Source organism: Monodon monoceros, unplaced genomic scaffold (genome assembly GCF_005190385.1).
Source record: "Monodon monoceros isolate NGI ecotype Baffin Bay Population unplaced genomic scaffold, NGI_Narwhal_1 Super_Scaffold_16, whole genome shotgun sequence".
NCBI classification, from domain to species: Eukaryota; Metazoa; Chordata; class Mammalia; order Artiodactyla; family Monodontidae; genus Monodon; species Monodon monoceros.
The window spans coordinates 10,980,152-10,992,458 of NW_021703772.1; the positions used below are offsets into that span (position 1 = coordinate 10,980,152).

A 12,307-nucleotide genomic window follows, 5' to 3' on the forward strand; every position below is an offset into this window, starting at 1 on the left:
CGAAGGCCCAAAACAGCCAAAAATAAACTAATCAATTAAAAAAAAAAATAGAAGCATACACTTTAAATGGGTAAGTCATATGGTATTTGAATTATATCTCAATAAAGAGTATCTTTAAAATGGAAGTTTAAAACAAATACCATGTGTTCTTTATCTGGTAAATGTATATCAGATATTGCACATAAGTTTATCCTCTTGCTCCAAAAGAAATGTCTTTTAAAACAACAAAAATTGTGGGAAAATAAACAATTAATCTTGAGTAGCATCCTTATCTTTAATTTTTTAGGTTAGCAATAAAATTGGCTTGATGTATGACTAGTTAAAATATCTGTCACTGTTCAGAAATCTCTATGCCTTTTCCTGTGTCTCTTGTCACAAACTGCTTGAATCGCTATCCCCAAACAGCATTTCAAACTTATTTTTAAAAAATATTGACAATGAAAAAAGCAGAAAGGTTTGACTGTCTCAAGTGTAAATAAAACTTCATATTTCATTTTGTGTGATTACTTCAATCATTTCAAAGCAATAATAACTGGATACCAATGCAGTATCATTCCAAATAGTCAAGTCTGTCCCAAAATGTCTGACAGCTCTGCGACATAACAACATTGATGCATGAATTGCCATTTTAGTTATCATCAGCCTAAAGTACTAATAGGGAAAAAGCCATATTCTTGAAAAGATGCTTTTGGTCCTGGATCTAGCTGAAGACTTCTGGTTGGGGGGAAGAAAGGAAGCAATTTTTACTTTGAAAGATTTGTGGATCAGCATTTTAATACCACCAAATTAAGAGATCTTATCATTGCCACATGGCCAGATGGTTGCATTGTTAGAAGCTGCAGAAATAAGGAATTGGGTTTCTTCTAAGGTAATACATATGTATATATTTGGTCATAGTAAACATTCAAATGCCTTGATGCCAAAGGCAATTTGACATCATGTTTTTTAATATTTTCTAAGCAGGATCTCCATAAGAATGATTTCCTTAATAGACTTTAGCTGAATTCAGGAGAGATGAAAACATACCCGGGAAAGAAAATCCAAGGTCCCACATCCTGGGCTAAAACTCCATTGTCATATATCCTTTTGCACAGGATTTGCCTTTAGTGAGTGCATCATGCAACGGCATTTCTCGACTGTTGCATTTGACTCTCTGAACAATCCAAAATGTTGACTGAAATGAATACATGATAAAATAAAACTGTCCACATACAATATAAGCTTCAGTCTGACAATCACCACTAGTTCTTTTTCTGTGGGTCAATTCAAAGAGTCAAACATGAATTTTTTACGTTACGTATAGTATTGTTTTTGTTTGACTTAATTTGTACTGAAATAAAACCATTAAATACAGTTAACTTACAAAAGTTATGAATTACAATCCACTTAAAATTATTGTTTCTTATTTTAATAAGGTTTAAGGTTAACCCCTTTCTCATAGTAGTTTTTTACCAAAATATATCTTATATCACTAATAAACCGTCATAGTAAACTTTTATTTTTAAACAGGTCTACGTGGTCCTCCATTTATGAAACTAGACTTATAGGTAAAATAAACAATTGAGATTCCTTGACTAAATAATCTATAAAAACTAAACAGAGAAAACAATGTATTGCCTACAAACATTAAAATGTTAACTATTTATGAATACCTTTGAAGAATATTTTATTAGATTACTTAAAAGTCAAAATTATAAAGTGGCATCATTTTCTCAGTGATTCTTATTACTATAACATTTCTTTTTAAAACCATAATAATGACAGAAGAGAGGCTTTGAATTTAAAAGTTATGGACAACCACAAAATTAGCCTTTAGGCAAGAAGAGAGATGTTTGTGTTCTCTCGGTGATGATGTTGTGTTTTTATCATCTTCTATGGCTGAATATGTTTGCAGATGCTCTAAACAAGGGCGTGTGCAGACACAGAGTGGAATGTACTTTATATGAGGAGAAAGGAGCTCTCAGTCCAAGAAAAACGTTAATATCTTTTACGTGTATTTATTACCAATTATGGTTCTCAACTTTTTGCCTATTTCTATTTTTTTAGCAAATCCTTATTCATGGGATAAAGAAGCCAATCTAAGCACTTTAAATAATATCAATAGCTGGACTAATATTAGCCCAGTTAATTATCCGATAACTTCTCTATTTAATCCCTTGCATATTTGTTGGAAGAAAACTATGTAATAAATAAGGAAAATATTTATTTAAAATAACTTATTACTTATGTAATAAAATTATTACACCTATCACCTGTGACAGTGCTTTCACTTCATTCATGCATGTACATTTATCAGCAAGGGTTTATTGAGCATCTTTCAAGTGCCAAGCTATGCTAAGCACTAAGAATATAGTAATGACCAGGACCTGCCCTCATGAGCTAATAATCCAGTCAAGGCTGAAGGAAATGAACTGTGTTTAAAAGCAAAGGTAATTAAACATGCCTATTTTTAAAAAAAATCTTTCCCTGTATCATTTGACATATTTGGATTTGCACATTCAGGCATTTTACAGTTAACTCAATAACATCACTCCAGACTGAGACAAAGAGTCAACACAGAGTAGTTACATCTTATTCCTAATTGGCTGATGTCTCAGACATACAGCCTCAACCTCCCTGCCCACAGCGCTCTTTCCAGACCCTGAGGGACCCCTTTCAATACTCAGCCCATTAAACCGTAATGAATAATGTCCCAGGCTTTAATATTTTAATCACACATAACACTCACCCTAAGCCTCTAGAAATTTTAACTTCCCGTTACCAAGTTTCCTCATATCCTCCTGTAATAACATGGAAGCGGCCTCGTTTGTAAGAAAGGAAATACCTAACTCTAACCCACAGGTCTCCCTCAATTCTTACTGCACAGGAACTGTATCACAAAATTATGACTTCCTCTTTCATTTGACTCTTTTAAAAAAGTCTGCTATTATTACCAGAGTCTTTTATTGTGCAGAAAGAAAGGTATTTTGTCCACCCACTTTGATCTCACTCTGGGGTTTCTCAAGGAAGCTTCTCTCGCCTTGGACTTCACAGCCTCTGTCTTCTCCCTCTACTCAGCCTGTGCTTAAAACAGAGCCTCTTAGCATTACTCAACAGGTGCTGATCAGGGGAAAACCATCCATGCACTGTTTGTGTCATTTTCCCTCTTCTGCTTTTAAATGTGTCCTGCCTGCCTTCCAAGCTTACTTCAAATCCAGTTTCTCCGAGATGCCATTTGTGATGGGTCCCCTTTTCCCAACTTCCTTTACCAGCACACAGGCCTGTCACTTCTGTAACACTTCATGTTCATCGTGTTAGGGATGTGTTCTGCTTTCAGCAGACCATAACTCCCTGAGAGAAAGAAAAATACTTGTTTGTCTTCTCAGCACCTGACACCAAGCCATAAACCTCGGAGATGTAGAGCACGTAGTCCCCTCATCAACCTACACAACCGCTACCCCATACCCACCATTCCCCAGCCCTTCTGGACAGAGTCTTGTCTTATACTCTCCACTTGGAGTTCAGCAACGGAAGATGGCTAAATCTCAAGTAAACAGCCCACGGTCATAGAGGGTGAGCATAAGCTAAGAGCGTTCTCATCACAGAGAACATTTCACCATGAAGTGCGCTTACTGTAAAACTATCAAAGCTTAAAATTTAGGACCTTGGTTGCATAGAATCCACTCCCAGGTACTCACATGGTTGTATGTTTGTGTGATTTTCAAAGTGAAGACATTTTAACTGCACTTGTCTCCTTCCATTCAGACCCTCACTACATCTTATCTCTTCTCGTGTGGAGGGTCATCAGAGTGACCACAGACATGTGTGTGGTCTAGCTTAAGGGAAATTGAGTAGACTAGTGTTTACATGAGATATATTTATGTTGCTTGAGATCACTTTCATGTATAGTTAAGTGACTGCTAGCCATCCACATGTAGGAATGGCTTCCTGAATGCCCCCATCATGGACTCAGCCAGACATTGCTGCTTGAAGATTTTAGATCAGAGACAGTTTCACAATATGAGGTGTCCTACCATCCCCAATACCAGAAACATAAAATAGTGAAAAGAAAACAAGGTTTATGTGCCAGAAGCTAGTCTGTGGAGAACTCTTCCAGTCACCAAACATGTAAAATTATAAATACGAGACGGGGTTCTCTTTGGTGCCTAGAAAACACAGAAGTCCTTTCCTGGTGGGAAATTGGATAATACAGCATTGAAAATTATAAATGAACCATGAACTGTTTTTTTCTTTTTTAACTGGAATCAAACAAAAGAGAATTTATCCAAATTTTTATGTTTGTAGAGCACAAACTTGTAATGGTATTAAAATGAATGAATATATAACAAGCCATATAGGAAAGAAATTATGTAGTGGTTTCTCACTAAATTTGACAACACCTGGAAAATGCATAAGATATTATCAATAAAAGTTTGCGAAGCTGAAAAAACTTAAATCAACAGTATTAAAGACTGAATTATCTTTCGATTCTCTTTAGAGAAAATGATGTCGTAAAACTGCTTTTATATGAAGAGATGATCAGAGTATGGGGCCAAAAATGTAGAGAAAAAGGATCATGGAGGTGCACTGGGCAGTTTACTAATTAAAATATCATTTTTCTGAAAGCTCTCATGTTTGTGGTATTTGTCAGTCTTTTTTTATTTTTATTTTTTAATTAAATTTTTATTGGAGTATAGTTGCTTTACAATTTTTTTAACGTTTTTATTGGAGTATAATTGCTTTACAATGGTGTGTTAGTTTCTGCTTTATACTGAAGTGAATCTGTTATACATATACATATATCCGCATATCTCTTCCCTCTTGCGTCTCCCCCCCACCCTCCCGATCCTACCCCTCTAGCTGGTCATAAAGCACCGAGCTGATCTCCCTGTGCTATGCGACTGCTTCCCACTAGCTGTTTTACATCTGGTAGTGTATATACGTCCATGCCACTCTCTCACTTCATCCCAGCTTACCCTTCCCCCTCCCTGCGTCCTCAAGTCCATTTTCTAGTAGGTCTGCGTGTTTATTCCCGTCTTGCCCCTAGGTTCTTCGTGACTTTTTTTTTTTTTTTTTTTAGATTCCATATATATGTGTTAGCATATGGTATTTGTTTTTCTCCTTCTGACTTACTTCAATCTTTTTGACAGACTCTAGGTCCATCCACCTCACTACAAATAACTCAATTTCGTTCAGTTTTATGGCTGAGTAATATTCCATTGTATATATGTGCCTTATCTTCTTTATCCATTCATCTGTCGATGGACACTTAGGTTGCTTCCATGTCCTGGCTATTGTAAATAGAGCTGCAATGAACATTTTGGTACATGACTCTTTTTGAATTATGGTTTTCTCAGGGTATATGCCCAGTTAGTGGGATTGCTGGGTCATATGGTAGTTCTATTTTTAGTTTTTTAAGGAACCTCCAAACTGTTCTCCACAGTGGCTGTATCGATTTACATTCCCACCAACAGTGTATGAGGGTTCCCTTTTCTCCACACCCTCTCCAGCATTTATTGTTTGTAGATTTTTTGATGATGGCCATTCTGACTGGTGTGAGATGATATCTCATTGTAGTTTTGATTTGCATTTCTCTAATGATTAATGACGTTGAGCATTCTTTCATGTGTTTGTTGGCAATCTGTATATCTTCTTTGGAGAAATGTCTATTTAGGTCTTCTGCCCATTTTTGGATTGGGTTGTTTGTTTTTTTGTTATTGAGCTGCATGAGCTGCTTGTAAATTTTGGAGATTAAGCCTTTGTCAGTTGCTTCATTGGCAAATATTTTCTCCCATTTTGAGGTTTGTCTTTTGGTCTTGTTTATGGTTTCCTTTGCTGCGCAAAACTTTTAAGTTTCATTAGGTCCCATTTGTTTATTTTTGTTTTTATTTCCATTTCTCTAGGAGGTGGATCAAAAAGGATCTTGCTGTGGTTTATGTCATAGAGTGTTCTGCCTGTGTTTTCCTCTAAGAGTTTGATAGTGTCTGACCTTACATTTAGGTCTTTAATCCATTTTGAGTTTATTTTTGTGTATGGTGTTAGGGAGTGTGCTAATTTCATTCTTTTACATGTAACTGTCCAGTTTTCCCAGCACCACTTACTGAAGAGGCTATCTTTTCTCCATTGTATATTCTTGCCTCCTTTATCAAAGATAAGGTGACCATATGTGTGTGGGTTTATCTCTGGGCTTTCTATTGTCAGTCTTTTTAAATTTGAGATTTTTTTGTGATTTCTTTTCTCCTTCTAAATAAATAAATATTCACTTTCACATCTAATTTAGAATTTTGAATTTCATCATTCTTTTTCTAAAAGAAGGTCTCCTAAAATTGGACGTACATCAGGCCCTAAAAACCTCCCCTACCACCAAGCTGCAGAAATATATACAGACTAAATATAAGCAGGTGGTTGGTTTATGTCTTGCTTTGTTTTGGTCTTGGCCCAGCTAGCAAGTATGGACGGTTTCCTCCGAATATAGGTAGAGTTTCACATTGTAGCAGAAAATTAATGAAAAAATTGTTCATCTTCAGAAACTAAAGACAATATTGGAGGGCAGATAAATGGTTATTATAGATGCTTTTCTTTGGTCTCTCTGCTTTGCCCTCTCCCACTGGGAAATAAGATAATAGAGCTTTGTGATGCCCAGGGGCCAGGTAATGCAACTTTCTTTAAGGTGAATGGAAAATTGTCTAATCAATTCAATAACTGTCATCCCAGCTGCATGTGAAGAAAAGTCCCTGAGTACTAATGGATATTGAACCAATTTTCCAAGGGCAAAGTAACTATCATTATATGAATATTCTCAGACTCCTCTAGATCATGAACCCCTTCCAAGCATCACCTACTATTTATGCTTCCATTTGCATTGTCTGCAAAAGGACTCAGGCCTGAATCTTCCCTGTTTACCCATCTTATTAACTCAAAAGAAGAGAACCTCTGAATGAGAGTGAGGGTGGCATTTCATGCCCTTCCTTGTCCCAAATGCCCATCGAGTTATTCTTAAGAAGAAATACTGTAGGATGCACTGCAATGATATTTTGAGCCCAGGAAACTTGAAGAAATCTCCCAATACTTGGGATAAGGACAGTAGAGATCTTTACACTTCGGCAGTATATAACCATTTTAGTTTTTAAGGCCTTTCCCAAAATCTTTCAATTATAGTTCTTTTTCCCTCAAAAAGAAAAAGAGTGGACTCTAAGAAACCATGACCTCAAACAACTAACTGAAATCAGAAACCCCCATGTGCTTGCAGGCATCTACTTAAGTCCAAACGTCTGACTAAATACCCAGATAATTAATGTTCTCATCCAGTTTTGTATGATCAAATCGACATGTTAGGAATAAAAACCTTTGAATGATTTTTAGTAAAATATTGTAAAACTTCATTTGCATGACCTCATTTAACATGAACCTTCCAAGACCTTATTTCTAACACTTTTCTTTCTCCAGGACTTTGCTGCAACCAGACTCTCTCCCTGCTTCTTTACAGGGCATTGCTCTTTCCTACCTCCAAATATTACTCATACTATCTGACCTCCCAGGGACGTCAGCCTCTTTCCTTACCCACCAAAATCCTATTCATCTCTCAATAACGTATCTCATCTCTTTGCAAATTTTCTTAAAATTTTCTTCTCACCATTCCCATCTGAATGCCCATGGTGGTTTGTTCAATCTATGTGATGTGTTTAAATTGTACAATTCTTTTACTGTTGCTCTGAATTATTATTTAATCTTGTAGGTGTTGTTTTCATACTCTTACTTATTCAAACACTTATTTAAGATAGCTACAGAAGAGGTAAACTCTACAACAAGATGAAATACATTAAAATTAACTGAAACGATGAGACAGAGAAATCCATTGATCGTACATGATATGAAAAGTGGTGGAGAAAAGGAGCAGGAAATAAGAGGAAAGAGGGAAACAGCAAGAAGTGTTTGTTGCAATTATAAACAGAGGTTGAGAGTATTACAAATCTTTTTCCTATTTCATGAGATTTGACAACACTTTATAAACCTGAAGATTTTCTTGGGACTGTTACACTGGTTCCATACAAAGGGGCTTTGTTTTGTTTGTCGGGCCATGAAAGACGGAGGGCATTTGGTGGGATCAGTTGGAACTATGTGTAGGAATTGGGTGCAGACGCCCAAAGGTAAGATGGCTGTTTCTAGGCCAGATCAACTACACAAGATATGTACGACTCTCTAATCATTTGCCCCAAACTAATTCCTGCTTTCTTCAAACATGACTGTCATGGGGCTTCCCTGGTGGTGCAGTGGTTGAGAATCTGCCTGCTAATGCAGGGGACACGGGTTCGAGCTCTGGTCTGGGAGGATCCCACATGCCGCGGAGCAACTAGGCTCGTGAGCCACAACTACTGAGCCTGCGCGTCTGGAGCCTGTGCTCCGCAACAAGAGAGGCCGCCATAGTGAGAGGCCCGCGCACCGCGATGAAGAGTGGCCCCCGCTTACAACTAGAGAAAGCCCTCGCACAGAAACGAAGATGCAGCACAGCAAAAATAAATTAATTAATTAATAAACTCCTACCCCCAACATCTTTAAAAAAAAAAATGACTGTCATGTTTTTCACTTAATTGACAATATTTGCCCTCTTTCCCAGGTCTGCTTTGTGAACCTGGATGTGAACAAGGATGCATGCAGTACAGAGCACCTGCAGCAGGTAGCACTGGGAACTGGGCTCTCTGGGAACTCACTTCAAGGACTGGCTCTACTGATGAGAGAACTAACATGACTCCACTTAAATGATGCTCACTTTGTAGGAGACTCTTTAATTAGGTGGTTTCATCACAGCCCATCTCCCTGACCCCTTTCCTGCCACTTTCCTACACAGCTTGCCCTCCTTATATTTGTGAAACTTGCTTTCCCCAGTAGACAGATGCTTTCTCCTGCCTGCCAGTGCCTAGGAGTGGCTTTTCTACTCTCCCCTTCTCCACTCTCAAACACTCTGTCTGTGATGACTTTTCCAAGGTTTTTGCAAAACCCACTTGATACCAGCTAGCTCTTCCCTCTGCTTTGTCCTTCCTGCTGCTTTCATCAAATGTTTTATATCTAACTTCAGTTTCCTAGCCCTACACTCATCTCGGACTCAAACCTTTTGCACTCTGCAGCAGCTAAATGTTCCAAGCTCATCCGAGGTTTTAAGATCCTGATGTAAATCCTTGACAACATGCGACAACTTGAAGGTCCACTCAATCCTTCGGAACTAGAGCCTGTGGTTACAGTGGGAAGGATTCATTCCCAAAGCTGAAGGTGGTTTGATTTCACTATTTGGTGTGAATAATGAATAAAAGCACACCATTTGCCACCTGATTATCACACTATGGTAGACCTGCAGTTACTCAGTTACTCCCGCAATGTTCTCTTCTTGACGATGCTGCACCTGAAGTTCTCCAGCTCAATTGCCCATACAGATTATTTATTATTTGACTTCCCACTGGGCTCCAAAATACCACTCATCAGTGTAGTACTGGAGAGATCTTCAAAAGAAATTGTACATATAATTTCATTTGATGGAATTATGGTGCAGGGTACATCAAAGAGAGAGCAGGAAGGACCAAAGCAATTGACATCTTAGGAACTGTGTTTCCATCAAACTTTATGACATAGAAAAGATGCATTATAACTGAACAGCATTTTTTCCTACTCATTTCTCTGATTAATGTGATCTTCATGAAAACAAAACTGTTTCAGCAGTGATCTTTGGGACAGCTATTACAGTATTTAAATATGCAAATAGATTACAGATATTAATTTTTAAATATATGTGAAATGGAAATTTGGTAATATTATGGAAATCACATTTTTAGAATCTATAAAATGCATATGTAGATGTGTATTTCTAATTAATCTGTGCTGTGTATGAATCTCTTAGTATTCCCTGCTTGTGTTCTCAGGTTTTGATATTCTTTTGTTTGATATGTAAAAGAAAATTAAGTATATATGTCTACCACAATAAAAGACTAAAGCAAAAAGAACATTGTATTTAACGAACTTAGGTGTGATTTGAGACCACCTTCTGCTATGCCTAAGGGTATACATAAACTGAATAAGCTACATAAAGGTGTTCAAGGAACTCATCTCCTCTTCTCTGGATCTGAGGCTACTTATGAGTGAAAGGAAAGTAATAGTGGTACAATCCACATAGGGGTGTTGCAATGATTGAAGACAGTAATGTAACATATGTACAGTCCTTAATGGTGCCTTGTAATCAATACATACAGAAAAATCAATGTTAGTAATTATTTTATTATTAATATTATTGTTGACTTTATTAGAACACATCATTATTAGTTAACGGGTTTCTTATTCAAGGATTTAAAGGAAAAAGTTCCCAAACTATCATGTATAACTGTGGTGTCACAATAATCATTAAGTGTTTACTTCGGAAAACTTAGAAGTAAAAATGTTTAAATCTTTATGTTTAGGAAATTTTCTATTCCCATCTAAACCTTATGCTTCAATTTTATACAATCTCTTCTAGTAATAATCTTAATAGATTAAGTAATCTATATTATGAATTGTTACTGAGTATATTATTTTTGCAAGTAAAATAATTTTGGGGTAGTATTTTGGAAGTGAAAATAAAACATCTAAGCTAATAAAGATTCTTGTTCTACAGAAATTGGTCAATGTCTCACCAGATCTTCCAAAACTTATAAGCTCCATGAACGTCCAAAAGCCAAAAGAAAATGAAATTGTCCTCCTAAGTGGGTTAACATCTGGAAATCTCCAGGCAGATTTTGAAGTTTCGCAGGTAAGAAATATAAGCTCTTGATAACCTATTCACTAGTAATAAGTTATCTGTGGTCAGCTCTTGACACAAATCAGTACAAGGCCCAAATAGATGCTATACATAGACTCCCATAGCATAAGAATCAAAAATGTCCTTGTATTCAAGAATAGGCTTTACTTGTATTTCTCTTAAATATTGCCCCTCATAGCTTGACAGTTTCCCTTACATCAACTCCTGACATGTGTTATCTTCTCAAGTTTATGGTGCTGAGTTGCACTTAAACTAAAGCAGACACACTAGGCATTGGTTGGTTAGCTTGGTTTTCTACAAATCTACCGGATAATCAAAAACAGAATTGTCTTCTGTTTCAGGAACAATAGCCAAATTCTAATTCATACCTTGTGGTCCTAGAATCGCACAATTTCCTCTTTCCGGATACTATTTATTTCTCAGGATATATCAAACCAGCCAAGCTAATAAATATAGGATAGGGCTTCCCTGGTGGCGCAGTGGTTGAGAGTCCGCCCGCCGATGCAGGGGACATGGGTTCGTGCCCCGGTCCGGGAAGATCCCACATGCCGCGGAGCGGCTGGGCCCATGAGCCATGGCCGCTGAGCCTGCACGTCCGGAGCCTGTGCTCCGCAACGGGAGAGGCCACAACAGTGAGACGCCAGCGTACCGCAAAAAAAAAAAGGATAGCAGCCCCAAAGATGGAAATGGAGTTTCCTAGGCCCAAAAATGAAGTTCCCAGAATAAAAGAAGATTACTGAAAATAAAGTAGAATTTAAAATACTATTATTATCATTCAATCTACTAATGTTCATTATTATTAGATATATCATTATAACACTGAAGAAAACTTTAAAATTTTAAATTGCTTAACCAATTTACAGAAAAACACATAAAAGATTTCTAAAGACATACTGTGTAAAAGATCGCAAATTTTCTCAAATAAGATATGTTGATAGTGATAGCTCCAGTTTAAAATAATGAGCATGTGTTTTCTTCTAACAAATTTCTCTTCCTTGTGTTTTAGTTTTGCTGGAACGTTTTTAAATCTTCTTTTATTCTTTAATCCTTCAAAATATCAAAAAATTCAGAGGTCCACCCACTATTTCTTGCCGTACTCCAGATACTTAATGAAAATCTACACACAGCCTGTTACAATTTGCTCATCGAGCCTAGAACAAAATTCTTCCTCGTCAATCTAATGACACATTTCCTTCGTGAGAAAATGAATTGTTGGAAAAGAGAGTAAACAGCTCTAAGTATCCTCTCTTTGTACTAGGCAAAACCATGATAACCAAAAGCAATTTTCAAAGCTTAGTTTTAAGAGTGGTTTCGGCACCAGGCCTGTCAGTAACGATTTCTAATTAAACTCTCCATGAGGAGAGTTGGAAAGAACACAGGAATTGGAGTCCAGCAGACCTGGATTGCATTGCTGGCTCTTCCACGTTATATTTCTGTGACTTTGAAAGGATCCATCAGCCTTTCTGTGCTTCTGATTTCTCATCTGTAACAGAGCAGTAGCAACAGACACCTCATAGAAAATTGTTTGCATTAAAGGTCATAAGGTATGCA

At 37.1% G+C, this 12,307-nt stretch overlaps 1 protein-coding gene across 1 annotated transcript in view; it reads left to right on the forward strand.

Annotated features, from left to right (window-relative positions):
* SPHKAP (SPHK1 interactor, AKAP domain containing) overlaps window positions 1-12,307 on the forward strand; it is a 95,489-nt gene that overhangs the window by 46,522 nt on the left and 36,660 nt on the right. The window contains exons 3-4 of the mRNA XM_029225621.1: window positions 8,594-8,653; window positions 10,613-10,747. Coding sequence (XP_029081454.1) covers window positions 8,594-8,653; window positions 10,613-10,747 — 195 coding nt within the window. The remainder of the gene's footprint in view (window positions 1-8,593; window positions 8,654-10,612; window positions 10,748-12,307) is intronic.